The 18,874-nt window shown below is 42.1% G+C and overlaps 1 protein-coding gene across 2 annotated transcripts in view; it reads left to right on the top strand.

Annotated features, from left to right (window-relative positions):
• Ccdc146 (coiled-coil domain containing 146) overlaps nucleotides 1-18,874 on the top strand; it is a 163,159-nt gene that overhangs the window by 133,119 nt on the left and 11,166 nt on the right. For both annotated transcript variants that reach the window (XM_003469810.5, XM_063237611.1), the window contains 5 exons: nucleotides 12,579-12,674; nucleotides 13,352-13,522; nucleotides 16,223-16,311; nucleotides 16,402-16,566; nucleotides 17,641-17,865. In XM_003469810.5, the coding sequence (XP_003469858.1) occupies nucleotides 12,579-12,674; nucleotides 13,352-13,522; nucleotides 16,223-16,311; nucleotides 16,402-16,566; nucleotides 17,641-17,865 (746 nt within the window). The remainder of the gene's footprint in view (nucleotides 1-12,578; nucleotides 12,675-13,351; nucleotides 13,523-16,222; nucleotides 16,312-16,401; nucleotides 16,567-17,640; nucleotides 17,866-18,874) is intronic.

Here is an 18,874-nt window from a genome sequence, read left to right as displayed (position 1 = left end):
AAGTGTCATTCACCGAGAAGACATTCAGTGGATCTTTTCAGATGACCGCCCAGGATGAAAGAAGTGAGCAGAATCACAAATGCATCATACCCTGATCAAGGCAACTGGTTCACCCCCGCTCCACTCACTTGGCGGTGACTCTCAGCAGCCACCACCTAGCAAAGATTCTGAGCTCTGTGATGATGAGTAATGTTCCCGTGGCCATGAAAAGAGAGGTTCCCCCCATGTATTTGCTACTTCTGATCATATCCTCCTCCTCATCAAATGCTGCTCCTTAAGCTTTTAGTTCAGAATCTCTTCATACACTGTGCTACATGTTTCTAATGCTTCCACTAGAGTGTCCAGTTGTAGAATTGATCTTCATACTTTTCACTATAAAAGATGAGGATCAGCCTCTCTTTTTGACCCCTGTTTACCCTGCACACATTTTTTTTATTTATTTTTTATAAGGTACCAGGGATTGAACTCACAACCCCGCACTTGCAAGGCAGGCGCTTATGCCACTAAGCTAAATCCCCAGCCCACATGTCTTGTCCCTCCACACACCCAGTACGCTCAGGCCATCATCTCGGTTAGTTAAGAAGTTAGGGGGTTTGCATTGTTATAGACTTATAAACTTTAGGCATGTCAGAATCTTATGATTTAATTGTCTTTCCTTATAAAATATTGCTTTCAAGAATTTAGAAGCATCCTGTTTTTATCACTTGCATTTTTTCTGTGTACTTACTATTATGTCAGCCCAGACCAGTCTCCAGTTACACACACTTTCCCTCAGGATGTTAAGACACATGTCACACTGTATGCGCTCTATCTTCTTGAAGATGTCGCTCCTGAGCCTGGTCCCTGACCCCTCACCAGCACCCATGGCTGACGAGTTGGGTTTCTTACACACAGTGACAAGGAGAACACATAGTCGGGGATTGCAGGGAGGGGACCACGGAGGAGGAGGACCAGGAGTGCTTGGGCTCGTGTGCTATCATTTGAAGGATGGTATAAGGAAATGAACTTTGCCCTGAATTTGGATGTTGTCAGGAAATGAGAGCAATTCTGTGGTGGGATATCTTAATAAATCTTAGCCAGAAGGAGCAAGGGATGGATAGAGGAAAGCTGCACTTGATAAAGGTGATAGACGAGTGGGGAATGTATGGCATTCTGTGGCCTGGCCAGAGCTCATGTTTTTGTCTGTATTCAAATACAGTTATGGAGTGGTCTTGTTTTTGTCTGGCTCCATCAGAATTACAAAATGGCTTCGTTTGTGTTCAGTTCCCCACAGCATCTGTGAGTACCAGGCAGGCTTAAGGGGAGCAGGGCAGCTTTTCTTCAGGCTTCCGACCTCTTAGAAATGAGGCTGACATCTCTGTGGGCTTTATCCCGCGGGCTCTTCCGTGTCTGTCTGGGCTCACTTCCTCTTCACGAGGAGAACATGCCTTCCAGTAGCTTCCTGACAAATGAGAATGGAAAGTAACTTTTGAGACCTGGCCTGTCATACCTCAGGTGTCTGATAAGCTAACTGTGCTGCTTAATAATTTACCTGGCTATGTAACCTTGGCTTGGCAATAGTTTCCCCTCAGAATAAAGGCACTGGCCAACTGTCTTACAGCTTCTGAAGTCACCAGTGAGAAAACTCGGTGGCATTCTGGTCCTTGGTCCTTTATTCAAAAGCTTTCTTTTCTGTGCTGGAAGCTTGTAGGAACTTTCACTTGCCTCCAAAGTTTTTATATCTCACAATACCACTCTGATATGCACTGGGTGTACAGTTTGCTTTATTTTATATTTTGTGCCGGGCCCTCTGTGAATGCTGTACACATGGAAACTTGTCTCTCAGCTCCGAGAGTCCGTCTTGCTTAGTTTGCCCACTCCATTTTCCCTGTTCTGTCTTCCTGAGAGCTCTTGCATGAAGATACTGGCCCTTCTAAAAGAGTTCTCTAACTTCCTGAGGTTTCCTTGTTATTTGTCTTCATTTTTGTCTTTGTAACATATTATCAGGAAGATTTCTTCAACTTTTCTTTCACCCTCCTCTCCTATTTTATATTTCTCTGAGCTCTTTTTGTTTTGTTTCTGCTTTATGGCATCATTGGTTGTATCTCGTGTCTTCTCTTCCTCACTGAAGATACTAGTGGTAATTTCTTCTTGTATGGATTTTATTTTCTTCAAATTACTTTTTCCTAGACTGTCTGTGTTTGCTTTGTTTTTATCTTTGATTGGAGCCTTTTCTTCAATTGATCATGATCCTTGGCTGCCGACATACACTCATGTTTAAGGAGAGACGCTATAAAGCTAACAGGAGCTGTTAGTGGTCTATAAAGCTAACAGGAGCTGTTAGTGGTGGAGTTTGTCACTGAAGATGGATCAGCTAGACACCAAGTGTGTGACACAAAATGTGAGCTAGACACCCACATTTTAAAGGAAGAGAGGTTTCTGTGGCTCCTGGTTTCCGTCCATATTGGCAGATTCCCAGGCAGAGCAGCATGGCAGAGGGCAGAGCAGAGCAATCTGCTGACATCATGGTGGCCAGGAAGCAGAAGGGGAAGAGGAGCCAAGGAGAGAGATAGGCCCTTCCGGGTGACACCCCGGGGACCTCAGCTTTTCCCGCCAGACCCGCCTCCCACAGCACACCCAGTTCTGAACTCACCCATCAGTGAATCCACTGAACACAGCACCCTCAGGACTCAATCGCCTTCTGAAAGGCGGCCTTTGGGGGTCATTCTTGATCTAAACCATAACAGGTCCTTGAAGTAAAGAGGAGTCTACAGTGGAATCCTCATAAGTTACTCAGATTTTTAGCAAATACAAGCTATTTTTATGATGACACTCCTAGCTATGAAGTTCACAAAATAACATGCATAAAATATAAAACTAGGAGAAATTAAATGCACTGAAATTCTCTGCCTTCAGTGATTTCCAGAAAAATGTGTCGCTGTCTGAGTCGGTTTCAGTGAGCTCCTTACCCTCCTTTTTGACCTTTGACTTGGAGGTAGCTGGCCACTGCCCAGAGCCAGCCATACTTCAAACTAGAGTGGGTCAGGCCAGGCCTCCCACTGGGCATCTCAGACTTCCACACAACCCAAAGAGGAGAGAGTGAGTACAGGGCTCCAGGGATGCTCTGGAATTTTTCTCCCCTGGAAACCATTGTTTGATTTTCCTGGGCATTTGACCTTTCAGACTGTGAAACTCAAGACACAACTCTCATGAGTTTGAAATAATTCGAAAAATATCAAAGTGCTACACTTTCTACTAGGCTCACTGGCATCAAACAAGCGGAATGTTTATATAAGCAACAGTATAATACCTCATTTCTTAACTCTTACAATGTTACTATGATTGTTTGTGTGCTGAAAACATCTGAGATATAGACACCAAAATATTAACAGCAACTCCCACAACATGACACGGCCAGTCGAGGTGTGGAGCTGAAAATGATTCGTTTCTACAATTCAGTATTTAAAAGTTTGAAATGCTGTGTTGTAATTACCAAACCAAAGAACTAAAATAAGCTAAACCTGCCAATTTATAGTATTGGAGGCTCAAAATTAATGATAAACATCTCAGGTCAACTCAGACCAAATCATAGGACTTTTGATAATTGCTACATTTTTTTCCTCCCACATTAATGGAGACTTCAGTGCTCAATTCAGCAGCACATACAAAGAAATATATATATATTGACTTCAGTCTAACCCAGCGTATTTTCCAGATTACTTTAGGAAGTTTTTTTTTTCCAAAAGACACAGCAATTATATTCACAACTTGGCTTTACCAGGTAACAGAAAAATTATACTCATTTTACTAAATAGGGGGTTGATTTAGTCACATAATAAAATTCGTTCAGCTTTCTTTTCCGTTGTGCTTAGGGTGTATACACCTTCTCCTTGGTCCCGAGATGGCCAAAGGGGCAGCTCATAGCTGACTGGGCTGCCTCGCCTTTTTCACAGGAAAGCAGTCCCGGAAGCCCTACCTAGCCGACCTTAGCGTGTCCCAGCCCATCCGGCTACCCACACCTGCACGAGAGTCTGAGGGCCCCTGAATATTTTGCAATCTTGAACAATGAAGCTCTTCCCTAAGTCAAAGTGGAAGGTGACAGCAGTCCTGCTGCCAGTGCCTTGCCTTGTTACCCTTCTGCAAACCAAGCACCTGTCATTCCTGCTGAAACCAGAGGGCGGGGCTTTACGGAAAATTAAAAGCAAGGTCAGAGAAGTGCTAGCCGAATGCACAAATGAAACAATTCATTGCAGTGTGATTTGTGCTTCAAAACAGTGCAAAGAACCAAAATGTCCGAGACCTCAAATCAGCAAACTACTGGAAGCCTTTAGTTGGCACCGTAGCTGGCAAGTGTCCTCTCATCAAATTTGCTGCAGAATTTTTGAGCTCTCCTGCTCCCTGGTGGCATTCCTGTGCAGACTTGCCTACCCTGGGAGCAGATCATGAGGAGTCACCCACCCTGAGAACCACACAGATTCCAGGAAGCTCACTGGACTTCTCTGTCCTGGAGGCTGAACTCCACTACCCAGGCTAGAAACCTAGCTCTTCCTCACTGACTTCCAACCTCTTTCACGAAGTCTTCTGTGGCTTTTCAAGTCTATGCTGAGCTCTCCCCTTTTCCAATCTGCTACAACAATTACCTATTCATTAAAACCAGGAGATTCTGTGTATTATTCTACGGGTTTCACAAGACCGTGTCTCATCCTCCTGAGCCGGTATGTGCTTCTCGGCGGCTAGCTGTCCAGGTAGATGGGGCTGTGGGAAGTGAGACATTGCTGGGTCCCTGAGGATACAGAGCGGGGGGAGTTCTGCAGACACACAGGCTCAAGGATGATGGAGCATCCACAGAAACATTCAACCACTTTAAAATAGTAGCTTGACTCTCAGGGGCATCCTGTTAGGTGACCTTTAAATCACTAACCAGCAGGATTCTCCTTTCTCAAGACAAGTTTTAGCCAGTGCTTAGCCTTGGTGACTAGAAGTGTGTGTTGTCACAGTGGGCGATGAGCCACAGCAGAAGGCATCATGTGCTCTTTGTAGAAATCTCAAAGTCGTGTAGATTAGAAGCACCCCACACTGACCTAGGATGGCACCCTTCCCCTTACCAGCTGCCACGGGTGCTCTTCCTCGCTTTCTCATGAGCAATCCGTGGTAGAAGCTGTCAAGATCACTCCTGACAGACAGCAGAGACTGACAGTTTGGGACGTTTCCCTTTCACCAAAGTCGCTCATCACAGGCCACAAGTGCAACTCAGTACAACAGAAATGTAATGATGAGAACTTAGGGGTCAGTAAGAAAAGTGGAAAGGCTTTCCCTTCAGGTAGGAGCTTCGGGGCTATTCACCGAACTTCTCAATGTAAGTAGCAAGCTATTCTCGCTGTTTTTAAAGCAGCTTCTGTTTTTTCTGAAAGCTAGGGGACCCACAGAGGAAGTCACATTTAGGCAGCATAATAATTTTCATTTGAGTGGTCCTCGTAATGACACATTTGCACAGCGTGAGACAGGAGCAGGACGTGTGGGGTAAAGGAGCAGTGGACCAGGCTTGGGCCCAGATGTGACCCACCCTGTTACACACACGCAGTGTGGACAAGCTGCTTACTTTCTTTCCTCCTCATTCTCCTGATCTGCACAACTAAGATTACAGGATTCCTGACCTTAGGAGGTTATAGTGAGCATCAAACAGGGTCGTGCTTATAAACCCTTAGAACTTGCCAGGCATTTAATCAGTACTCACAAAAATGTTAGCTGTCACCAGAAGGATGTATTTCTAAGTGAATGCTGGAATATTTGTAGCTGGAGAACTGTAGATGTTTGACAAGTCCTCATAACTTAGTTTGCTTGACTTTATAGAGAATTTTCAGCATCAGCGGGAGGTCCTGTAAGCTGGAGAGTCAGAATTCACCTGCTCTTTTCTTCTTTTTTTTTTTTTTTATTTAAGAGGAAAAGGAGAAAAACACAAAACAAAACAAAGCAGTGTAAGGTTACACATAATACAGAACTACAAAAAAAAACATAACAGTAAGAAATCACCTGTAAATAGATTGCATATTATCATCTTGGAAATAGTTGCTCAAATCACAGTATCAAAGCATACAAAGTAGACATTCAAACAGAGAGACTGCAAACAGCTGTGTTCAATGATCCAAAAACATTAATATAGTCAGCTATTTAACACCCCTAAACACACTTGCTGTTATATCCGTTAGAGCTCTTTTTTTTTTTTCCTCCCTCTCTTTTTTACAACAAAATTTACACATTTTGGATTTTATTACTCCTTAGTTCTTATTACTTTTTTTGGGGGGGGGAGAGAATAAAGTCAAATATGGCAAAACAAAGCTGTAAGTCAAAACCAAGGATAGACATAGCACATGATGTAGAACAGAGTACAAGGTTATCAACAAATGGTTATCAACGTTGTCTCTTGTTTCCTTAAAAAGAATTGTCTATCTCATTAGATATTATTAAGTTGGACAAAACAGTAGAGAACAAGACCAAAAAAAATTAGGCATTGTAAACATTACAGGACTTCCAAAGAAGACAATAGTCAAACCAGAATGGGCATCTTTGTGAATCTTATTGCCTTCAAATTAGTTGCCTATACCCTCAGACTTGATACTATCGCACAGAATGGAACAGAGTCTAATCAGTCAAAACAAGATCGTGGGAGTATTACAGGACTTCAAAACAAGTTAATAGGAAATCGAAAAGAGTTACTATTATATATCCTAATTTTTTTAATTTTTCCCTTAATTAAAATAAACATAATAAATAACTAAATAATTTTTTTAAAGAGTAGTAGTTACCATAGTGTCTGTCTTTTTCCTTGAAATATTTGGATAAAACTTCATATACTATAGCTTCAAATATTTCCATATCAAGAAGCCCAGAATAAAGCCTTTCTAATTAATAAGTGAAAATTTTATAAGGCTTCAAGGCCACATAATGGGGAATCATGATTACCACATATTTTTATATATTTGAATCATTACTTACATTAGGGAAACTATTCGGTATTCATACATGCGAGATTGATTTATTTCACTTATGAGTATGGTCTCAAGCTGCGCCCATTTATTGATAAATATCTCAATGTGATCCTTCTTTATAGCTGAATAATACTCCATTGTATAGAAATACCACAACTTTTTTATCCATTCCTCAGTTGATGGACACTTGGGTTGTTTCCAAGATCTGGAGATTACAAATTGTGCTGCTATAAACATAGGTGCACAAATATCCCTGTGGTATGATGCTTTCAGTTCTTCTGGGAATATGCCTAGAAGTGGAATAGCTGGAATAAATGGGATTTCCAATCCCAACTTTTTGAGAAACCTCCAGACAGACCTCCACAAAGGCTGTACCAGTCTACACTCCCACCAACAGTGCAGGAGAGTTCCTTTTTCCCCACAGCCTCTCCAGCATTTGTTGTTGTTGGTTTTCTTGATCCTGGCCATTCTTTCAGGAGTGAGATGGTATCTCAGTGTGGTTTTAATTTGCATTTCTCTAATGACCAATGATGATGAGCATTTTTTCATGTATTTATTTGCCATTTGCATTTCTTCATCTGAGAATTGCGTATTCATCTCAGATGCCCATTTTTGGATTGGATCTTTGAATTTTGGAGGTCTGAGTTTTTTTTAATTCTTTATATGCTTTAGACAAGAGTCCCTTGTCTGAGAGAGAGTTCACTAAAATCTTTTCCCAGTTTGTGGGTTTTCTTTTCACTATGCTGGAGATTTCTTTTGACATGCAGAAACTTTTTAATAAGAAGTGGTCCCAGTTATTGATTCTGGGAAGTATTTCCCGTGCGGTTTGAGTCCTGTTCATGAATTCTCTACCTACTCCTATGTCTCCAAGGTTTCTACCCAATTTGTCTTCCAATAGATTTAGTGTTTCTGTTTTAATATTCAGATCTTTGACCCATTTAGATTTTAATTTAGTACATGGTGATAGACATGGGTCTAGCTTTAGTTTTCGGCAAATGGAGAGCCAGTTTTTCCAGCATCATTTATTAAAGAGACTGTCGTTCTTCCAGTGAACCTGCTTGGCTCCTTTATCAAAGATAAGGTGGTTGAGTGTGTTTGTAGTTGTGGTTGTATCTTCTAATCTATTCCATTGATCTTCAGCTCTGTTTTGATTCCAATACCATGTTGATTTTACTACTGTTGCTTTGTAGTATAATTTCAAGTCAGGGATTGTGATGCCTCCTGCTTTGTCTTTGCTGCTTAGAATTGCCTTTGTGATTCTAGGTCTCTTCTGGTTCCAGGTGAAATTTAGGAGTGATTTCTCTAGATCTATAAGGTATGTTGATGGTATTTCTATTGGGATTGCATTGAATCTGTATAAGAGTTTTGGGAGAATGGCCATATTCACAATGTTTGTTCTTCCTATCCATGAGCAAGGGATGTCTTTCCATTTTCTGAGATCATCTTCAATTTCCTTTTTCAGTGTATTATAGTTTTCACTGTATAAGTCTTTCACTTCTTTTGTAAGAGTAATTCCTAAATATTTCATTTTTTTGCTTGCTAATGTGAATAGTCCAGTTTCTCTTATTTCCCTCTCTGTGATTTTGTTGTTCGTGTATAGGAATGCTATTGATTTCTGCGTATTGACTTTGTATCCAGCCACATTACTGAATTTATTTATTGTATCTAAAAGTCTTTCAATGGAGCTTAGGGGGTCTTCTATGTAGAGTATCATGTCATCTGCAAACAATGACAACTTAACTTCTTCTTTTCCTATCTTTACCCCTTTTATTTCTCTTTCTTGCCTAATTGCTCTGGCTAGTACTTCCAGTACTATATTAAATAGGAGTGGTGATAAAGGACATCCTTGTCTTGTGCCTGATTTTAAAGTAAAGGCTTTCAATTTTTGGCCATTTAGTATGATGCTGGCTGTTGGTTTGTCATAAATGGCCTCTATTATATTGAGGTAAAGACCATCTATTCCAATTTTCTGTAGAGTTTTTATCATGAATAAATGTTGGACCTTATCGAAGGCTTTTTCTGCATCTATAGAAATGATCATGTGATTCTTATTTTTGGCTTTATTGATATGGTGGATTACATTTATTGATTTGCGTATGTTGAACCATCCTTGCATTCCTGGGATGAATCCCACTTGGTCATGGTGTATAATCTTCTTGATGATTTGCTGGATCCTATTTGCCAATATTTTATTGAGGATTTTTGCATCTGTGTTCATTAGGGAGATCGGTCTATAGTTCTCTTTTTTAGTTGGGTCTTTTTCAGGTTTTGGTACTAGAGTAATATTTGCTTCCAGGAATGACTTAGGAAGGATTGCTTCCCTTTCAATTTCATTCAATAGTTTGAGGAGTGTTGGCATTAGGTCTTCTTTGTATTTCTTGTAGAATTCTGCAGTGAATCCATCTGGGCCTGGGCTCTTCTTGGTGGGTAAGGACTTAATTACATTTTCAATTTCAGTAACAGAGATTGGGTTATTCAACAGTTTTACATCCTCTTGATCTAGCTTTGGCACTTCATATGCTTCTAAGAATCTGTCTATTTCTTCTGTGTTATCAAACTTTTGAGAGTAGAGGTTTTCGAAATAGGTGTTGATGATCTTCTGTATTTCTATTGGGTCTGTAGTGATTTCTCCTTTTTCATTTCTTATTGCATGAATTTGAGCTTTTTCTTCCCTTTTTTTAATAAGGTTGGCTAGGGGCTTATCGATTTTATTTATTCTTTCAAAGAACCAACTCTTTGATTTGTTGATTCTTTGGATTGTTTCTTAGTCTCTATTGCATTGATTTCTGCTCTGATTTTTATAATTTCCTCTCTTCTTTTGGCTTTGGGCTTGACTTGCTCTTCTTTTTCTAGCTGTTTGAGGTGTAGCATCAAGTTATTTGTTTGTATTCGTTCTGTTTTCCTGATGTGGGAACTCAGTGCAATAAATTTTCCTCTCAGGATGGCTTTCATTGCATCCCACAGATTCCAGTAAGTTGTATCTGCATTTTCATTTTCTTTTAGGTATTGTTTGATTTCTTCTTTAATTTCTTCTGTGACCCACTGATTACTCAAGAGTGTGTTATTCAGTTTCCATGTGTTTGTGGAATTTTTGCAGTATCTTTTATCATTAATTTCTAATTTCAGAGCGCTATGATCCGATAACATGCAAGGGATGATTTCAGCTCTTTTGCACTTGTTTAAATATGTTCTGTGAGCTAATATATGGTCTATTTTAGAAAATGATCCATGTACTGCTGAGAAGAATGTGTATTCTGATGTTGTTGGGTGGAACATTCTGTATATGTCTATCAAACCCATTTGTTCACAGGTATGATTCAGTTCTGTTACTTCTTTGCTCATTTTCTGTCTGGTTGATCTGTCCCTTGGTGTCAATGGCGTATTAAGGTCTCCTGTTACAATTGTGTTACTGATAATTTGAGTTTTCATTTCTGTTAATAATTGTTTTATATAACTGGGTGCTCTGGAGTTTGGTGCGTATATATTTAAGATAGTTATCTCTTCCTCTTGGAGTTTTCCCCTTACGAGTATGTAGTGACCTTCTTTATCCTTTATGGTCATTGTTGGTTTAAAGTTCACGTTGTCTGCAAACAGAATGGCTACTCCTGCCTTTTTTTGGATTCCTGCTGCATGAAGAATTGTTTTCCATCCTTTGACTTTCAGTCTGTGAGTATCCTTCTGGGTTAGATGGGTTTCCTGTAAACAGCATATGGTTGGATTTTGTTTCTTGATCCATTCTGCTAGTCTGTTTCTTTTGGTTGGTGCATTGAGACCATTTACATTAATGGTTATTACTGTTAAATGTTGGTTAATTGTAGGAATCTTATCTCTCTGCTGTTGCATCTTTATCTTTCTGTTCTGTTTAATTATTTGCTTTGCTTAGTGGTTTTTTCCTTTGTGTATCTAAACTGTCTTTCAATATTTTTTGCAGGGTTGGTTTGGTGTTCATGAAGTTCTTCAGCTTTTCTTTGTCATGGAAGTATCGTATTTCGCCATCTATTTTAAATGATAGTTTTGCAGGATTTATCAGTCTAGGTTGGAAATCATTTTGCTTTAGGATCTGGAATACTTCACTCCATGCTCTTCTTGACTTTATTGTTTGTGATGAGAAGTCTGCTGTGATTCTGATAGGTTTTCCTTTATAAGTGATCTGTCTTTTCTCTCTGACAGATTTTAATAATCTATTCTTGTGTTGGATTTCTGGGATGGTGATTATTATATGTCTGGGTGTAGTTTTATTTTGGTTATGACTATTTGGAGTTCTATATGCTTCACTGATCCTGATGTCAGTTTCTGATCTCATGCTTGGGAAATTTTCAGCTATTACTTCTCTAAATATCCTCTTGATATCCTTTATGTTGTCTCCTTCTTTTTCATTAATCCCTATCATTCTTATGTTATTCTTCTTTGCATCGTCTTGCAGTTGTTGAATTGTTGTTTCCTGATTCCTTGTTATTTTTTAAAGATCTTTCCTTTCCTGTTCACTAGCTGCGATCCTGTCTTCAAGGTCTGAAATTCTATCTTCACTTTCATTAAGGCGGTTTTTACAACTTTCAGTGGAGTTTTTTATTTCCTGTATATCTCTGTGCATCTGCATTATGTATTCTGTTTGTTTCTTATATTGCTCGTCTAGGGATTCTATCTTTTTGTTTAGTTCCTCCAATTTTTTATCTGCGTTTTCTTTAGATATATTTAGAATCTCTTTCATTTCTTTTATCATTTCTTCTTTTATCTGGGATATTATTTCGAGTTTGAATTTCTTTAAAGCTTCCTGGAGTTGCTTGTCAACTTCAGTAGCTATTGTGTCTGATATATGAGGTGGATGGGATATATTTTCTTCTAAATACATTCCTCCTAGGGTTTCCTGAGATGGGCTGGAGGTTTGAGGTTGTAATTTGGTCTTTCGTTTTGTCATTTTCCTATATTTCTGTGTTTCAAGTGTTATTTGAAAGCTTCCTCAGGATCTGTTGAAAATCCCCTTCTATGTTTGCAGCTACTGAGACTCTGGCACCACGCTACCCCAAGCCATTGGGCCTGCAGAACCAATGGCCCTCCTCTGCTTGTTCAGAACTCCGCAGTTCCAGACAAGCTGGGCCTCAGGGACACTGTGCGCCCACCTGCCCCTTGGAAGATCCACAGCTCTTCAATCGCAGCTGGGTTAGGGTACTCACCACAGGCCGCAGTACCTCAGGAGCCTGTGATCCCTCCCTGCTTGCAGAGATATCCACAGTCCTCCAGACAAAGGAAGGGGCTTCTGCAGGCACTCCAGATCCGCCCAGCTCCTCCTCTGCACGCTGATGGCTAGGCGCGGCTGGGCTTGGGGGATAGTGTAGGCCCGCCCACCCGTCGGGAGCTCAGCAGACCTCCAGGTGTAGCCGGGATGGGGAGGCGGCTGTAGTGGCCTCTAACCCACTGCTCCACTTCACTGCACCCAGAAGCCTGGGGGGTCCGGAACAGTCTGAGATTTGGGCAGACTGTGCTGGGCACTCACCACAGGCCGAGGTGCCTCAGGAACCTGTGATCCCTCCCTGCTTGCAGAAATATCTCACCTGCTCTTTTCAAACAGAATGTGATGGGTTGACCACCTGGCCTGCTTTCTGCTTTGATTTCCAGATGGAAGCGATCCCTAAAGATAATTCCATGTTATCTGAGAGAAGGCGAGAGCTCCACAAGGAAGTTGAAGTCGCTAAGAGGAATTTGGCCCAGCAGGTGAGCAGAAGCGCTTGCGTTAGGGTCTGGCTCTGTGCTCCCAGCCGCTCTGCATGGCCTCACCAAGGAGGACTGTCATTAGAGTACCGTGCTCTCTCACGGGAGCTTCCTTCCCTTTCCTGTTCCTTTCTGTCACGCTGGGAATGGAACCCAGGGCCAACCTTGTCCCAGGCAAGCGCTCACTACTGAGCTACATCCTCGCCATTCCTCAAATTAAAATTCATGCTAACGCTACATTAAATTTGAAGGGGAAACATAGATATATTCAAACTGGCAAAATTTACACAAACCAATGAGATGTTGAAATACAAGGGCCACTGACCACATTAAAAGTAAACAGCAGAATTTTGTTTCACCGATGCTCAATTTTAAAATGCAATTTTTGTTTATTCAAGCTACCTCTTAAGTATTTTAAAACATGCTTTTGTTTCTTCTTACAGTAACTTGAAGACGGTCTAAATAAAATTTCTTCACGTTAAACCACTGTTTCATATATTCTTTCATAAAAATATAAGGCAAATGGAGCTGAACCAGTGGAGTTACTTGTTTTATTTTTATTAAATATACACATATTTTTATTTAATTTTTACTAAATATACAATTAAAAGTCCAAAGTACTAGTTTTACTATGTTTCCTTCAAACAAATAAGTTATAATTCTGCTGTGCTTTTCCAAAGAAAATTCTATCGGAAGCTGACTCCAAGTTAGTAGAGCAACAACTTGCCGAAGAAAACAAGCTTATAAAGAACCAAGAAAACTTGCGAAATCTGGTGTTCAACCTTGTCCATGTGATAAAAGTCAAAACTGATGAAAAGGAGCAAAAGTCCAAGGATTTCTTGAAAGCTAAGGTAACTGCATCTTTGTGACCATCGTTAATTATGACAAGAGGCCAGGGGAGCTGCATTCTCTCAAAATGTTCATTAGAAAAACTGACAATCGTGTTTCCTTCTTACCCTAGTAGCTACAAAGTTTCCCTAAATGAATCTCAATTATGCATTGAAAACCATAATCCCACAATTCAATTAGCATTAGTCAGAAAGAGAGAGTCATAGCTTGTGTCTTGATGTCCTCCCAAAGCCTCATGCAGTCATAGATGGGGTTTTTCCGAAGGTACTGGCTCTAGGGTATGTGAAGGTGAATTAAGAGTGTGCTCCTGGTTAAGGGTGTGTGGTTCTGGAGTCGTCCGTTAATTAATTAATTTATCGTAGTTCTGGGTAGAGAAAGCCCTGCCCTTGGAAGAGGTAGCACCACCTAGAAGGTTTGTAGTCTGAATGAAATAAACAGGAAAGGAAGGCTTGCTGCTGCTGCTGCTGCTGGATTTGCTGCTGGCTTCTTGCTGACTGCCCTGCCATGGACTGTTTCTTCTCTGCAATGCCCTCTGCCATGCCACCCTCCCTTGGACCCAGCTGACCAAGGGTTGAAACCTCCACAAACAATGAGCCAAAATAAACCTTGCTTCCTTTAACTTTGGGTGTCAGGTATTTTGTCTCAGCAATGAGAAAATAACTGGGGTGGGGGTGGGGGCAGGTCAGTCACAATAAGCAGCAGATTTAAATACTTGGTGATCTCAAAGGACAAGGTAGACGCCTCCAGTAGATAGGACTTCTCAGGCCACAGTTAGAGTCGGGTCACCACCGTCTCAGATCCTTCTGGAATTCACCTCAGAACAACTCAAGAGCAATAACATCTCCCTCCCAAGCTCATGCAAATAGGTTTCAAACCAATTCCTGGATGCCCTTAGTCACTGCTTCATGCTGTGTTTTCTCTAGGCTCCTACACAGCACCAGAGATGGCCCGATACAATATCCCAGAACAAACCCTTCTACCAGACTAGCTAAAATTCTAACATTAGAATTGTTTATTCCACATAAGGACCAGATCCATATTATGCCTGGAAATTCCTTGCTAAAAATGAATATGTTACAGCGTGGTCCTCCAATAGAATACTTGAACCAGATGTTGACCATTTCTAAGAGCAACCTTTGCTCTCATTCTGAGCAGTTATTTACAGGGATGATGGTTCTGCTCGTTCCCCAGAAAGGGCCCGCACCCACCAGAGCACTAGTAAGCAATGCAGGGGAGAGACTTTGCAGAGAAAACCAGAGGAGAAAAATCTACACCCCACCACCGTCACATCCCCACTCGCTATTTATTTTCCACCTTAACATCTGGAAAAGCACAAGTTCAGCACAGGTGGCACAGGGAAGACACCAGAGAGCAGAGCGTGAGACACGAAGGTCACTCAGTCGTGACCTACATCCCAAAGACTGCAGCCAATGCAGCAGAGCCCAGGCAGGAATGGAAAAGAGAGAGGCTGACCAGGGCCAGGAGGAACAGAGACCCAAGAAGGCCCCTGGCCACCAAGCACAGGTCGGGACAGGACTGGCCCAGAACTGTGTTCTCAGAACCATCTGTGGCTGGCTGGGAAAAGTCTGGTATTCGTCACTGTAATAGGAAAACTGATGTGTTTTGTGAATTAGATGAGTTCTACTTAACCTGCAAAACTGATACATCTGTTCTCCGTGTGACTCATCTATGCATCAAACCTTATTTTAAAGCAGAGCACGATCCTTCCTTTGAGACATGGAGTTGATAAGGAAAATGTTTATCCCTTGATAACAGCCCTGGGATTACCCCGCAGCCATAAGTTGCAGACAGCTGTAATTTCCGTACAAGGGCATTAAGCCTCATTATTTTCCTCTCAGACCACGTTCCTTTCTACATCCCTTAAAAAAAAAAAAAAAGACAAAAGTTGGAGGAAAAAAGGTGTTACTATCACCTCAAGATAGAGTAGATGTTGCTACATTTTATATTTTATTCTTCATCCTTAGTTGCCGAAACCTTAGCTTCTGGCTTCCCATTCTCATGGAGAGTAATATGGAATAAAATTCTGTACCCGGGTCTTGTCTCTGATGGCTTGTTTATTTCAAATCGCTCATGCCAGCCAGGTTTTGCACACCAACCGTGAGAGAACTGGCAGAAGCTGTGCCCTCTGGTTCCCACCAGAGATGTCTCCTATTCGAATGTGTTCTTTATCCTACCCCGGATGAAGGGCTCAGTTGTCCTCAAACTGTGTATTTAGCACTTGCTAAGGTTTTAAGGTTTTAAAGGTATAATTGCTTTCCTTTAAAAAATGTTGATATGTACTCTTACAGCAGGTCTAGAATGCTAATTTATTGTATAGGAAAACACCCCTCAAACAAACGAATGAGCGAGTATTTCAGAATCACTGCCTCAGGCCCTCCTGAAATGCCGCTAAGCCTTTGTCAAGCATCCCTTAAACCCTCCCTGTCACACACGCGCTCACTCAGGCAAGCACAGCACTCTGCTGTCGGGCTCTGCTCTCCCTCAGACCCAGCCTATGCACTGTCTTCTTCTCCTCTCTCCTCTTCCATAAGTAAGCGGGGTCCTCCCAGCCGGAATCAGTTCACAGGCCAGGCCACTTTCCGCTGTACAAGCCACCGCCGGGTGCCTGGGCCTCCATGTGTGGGGTCTGATGTGGGGTTCGGCAGGACATATTCATGTCGTGACTGTTTCTTACATTTCAGCAAAAATACAACAACCTCGTTAAGGAAATCAGATCGAAGGATCTTGAAATCAGAGTCCACAAGAAGAGAAGACGTGAAATTCATCGGAGGTAAAACAATTCTACGGTGATTCTTCCATTTAGGCCGAGGGGAAAACTGATTTTCAGTTTGCAGGTTTCACAAACCATGTATTTCCCCAGGCTCAAAGAATTCGCTAAACTGTATGACGCGATTCGAAACGAAAGGAACAAGTTTGTTAACCTGCTCCACAAAGCTCACCAGAAAGTCAACGAAATAAAAGAAAGGCATAAGATGTCACTAAATGAGCTAGAAATTTTAAGAAGCAGTGCAGTCGCTCAAGAAAGGTAAAAGTTGTAACTACTGTCCTTTCAAACCTCGTGTTCTGTTTCAGGTGCTCTCAGAAATGACCCAGGGAGCACAGGCAGAAAGTAAGTCTTTTAGAGGGCGGGCAAAGCCCTCTTCAAACACCTTGCTCGTAAATTATAAATAAACATCTGGATGCAACTGCTCACGTGTCTGAATGCAAAACTAAAATGCAAGTGTGCTTACTGTGATGTGTGCTTATTTGAGCATTTTCTTCTGCCCAGTTAGAAAGGCACAGATCTGATCATTTGCATTTGAAGCTAGAAAAGAACCAAATCATTTAACAGTCAGCATGCCCTGGCTGTAGATTTAAGGCACCGAGCAGACTTGCGGCAGCAGGATAACAGAGCGGTCAGGAGGAGTGGCTGGCTCTCAGAGCACAGCCCTGATCCTCTTAGCTCTGTGGCCTCAGGCAAGCAACCTCATCTCTCTCTGGGCTCACCTTCCTGGTCCCTGAAAATGTCCTTATTTCATAGGACTTTGGGTTATTCGATGCATCTGATAACCCTCAAAGGGTATCTGGCCAATGGTATTTAATTAATTTCTTACTGACCATGCGCCAAGATCTGCTGGACTCCTTCACATGTCTAAGTCCTTGATCTCCTGAATCTACACAGCCCAAACTTTTTCCTGCACCCAGTTTCCTTTAGCAGCGACGGCCTCATTTGAGGGCTAGAATGAGAGCTAATCAGGGTCTCATCCAACATGAAAGTAAAGCACAGAGGTCGTGATCTCATTCAGCACCATGCCGGGCACCTCCTCAGAGCCAGCAGGTATTAGCAGAGGGCAGGCAGCTCTTCCTAGACTGAACAGTGCCCTGGGGACAGATGAGCATGACAAATGTCTGGCTTTGACAAAGCAGGCAGCAGGAGGTGGGGCACAGTGGAAGGTGTCCTGCCCGGGCGGGAGGGGGACCTAAGACCTGGGAAAATCGCGGGCATTCCGCAAGAACAGAAAAGCGTCATGTAATGAAATCTCCTCATTGTGACTACTATGGTCATTCCAAGGACATGCTGAACTGCTTCATCTCACCCACTTTCTCATTATTTTAAAAGAAAGCTACAAAATAGCCTGCTGAAACAGGCCAACAGCATCACCATCAGAGAGAGCATGCGCAGCGATGTATGCAAGATTGTATCGAAAGTTCAGGAAATGAAGGAGAAGAAGGAAACGCAGTTAAACAACCTGGACAGGCTGGCGCACACCATCACCTTGTTAGAGGAAGAGATGGTGCAGCTCCGCAAAAAGTACGAGAAAGCTGTCCAGCGGAGAAATGAAAGGTAAACACCAGCCCTTAGAAAATGCAGGTTCCGGTTTCTGCATGTTTGATCCTTTTTAGATGCAGACGAGACAGGTAGAGTGAGGGAGGCAGGTGTCATTAGTCCTTGGAGAGGAGGCAGCTGTGTGGTTTGCCTGGAAATAAGAAGTGCTGTCCCGGCGGGTGGGGAGACAAAGAGAAGGGGCTCAGAAAGTTGCTTATTTGAAGATCACAGTGCTTTCCCAGACTGCCCCTCAGGACACCTCTGGTGACATCAAAGTCTTTTCACACAATTGACATAAATCAGTCTTTGAAATGTGTCTGTTTTGGTGGCAAGCTTGGCCTTATATTTATAAAGCTATTCTCCCAGCTCGTTTTCCTAGCGAGTAAGTAAGCCCTTTAGGAACGGCATGTTTCCTCTAGACTGTGATTACATCATGCATCAGTTTGCTGTCTTAGCAGCCTGAGTTGCTTGAGCACTGAGAAACAGGAATGTGAGATTACAGCCACACCTGGCATTGATGTAGGAGAAAGAAACGCCCAACCTGCCAGCTGTCTGGTACGAGTTCATGTTCTCTAAAACGGAAGAATGAAGTTTAGGAATGACGGAGGTTAAGAGCAGAATATATTTATTAGGGGAAAGAAGGCCTCTGCCAGAGAGAGAGAGAGAGAGACAGACAGACAGACAGACAGACAGACAGACAGAGAGGGTCCTGAATGGGTTGCCAAGGACCCTTCCTTTACTAGGGATTTTTATAGAGCAAACCCACAAAGTGAGGCAGGTACAAGGTGGAATAAAAGGGAAATCACAAAGTGGGCACGAGGTGGGACAGAACCGCGATCAACCAATAATATTACCAGTATAGCTGCTCGGATAAGGTTGAGTCAGGATCAAATGGGGAAGCAAGTCCCATAGCACATGGGCATGAGTACAGAGAAGGGGCTCTTCCTGTAGGGGTCAGGTCAGTGACTCTTCCTGGCTTTCCGAAGTGATCGATACCTATCAGTTCCTGATATTTATCCTTAGGCAG

Source organism: Cavia porcellus, unplaced genomic scaffold (assembly GCF_034190915.1).
Source record: "Cavia porcellus strain 051 isolate PalLab524CR breed Dunkin Hartley unplaced genomic scaffold, mCavPor4.1 scaffold_2, whole genome shotgun sequence".
Taxonomy (NCBI): domain Eukaryota; kingdom Metazoa; phylum Chordata; class Mammalia; order Rodentia; family Caviidae; genus Cavia; species Cavia porcellus.
The sequence above is the reverse complement of the archived record's forward strand: the minus strand, read 5'-3'. Positions and strand labels throughout refer to the sequence as shown.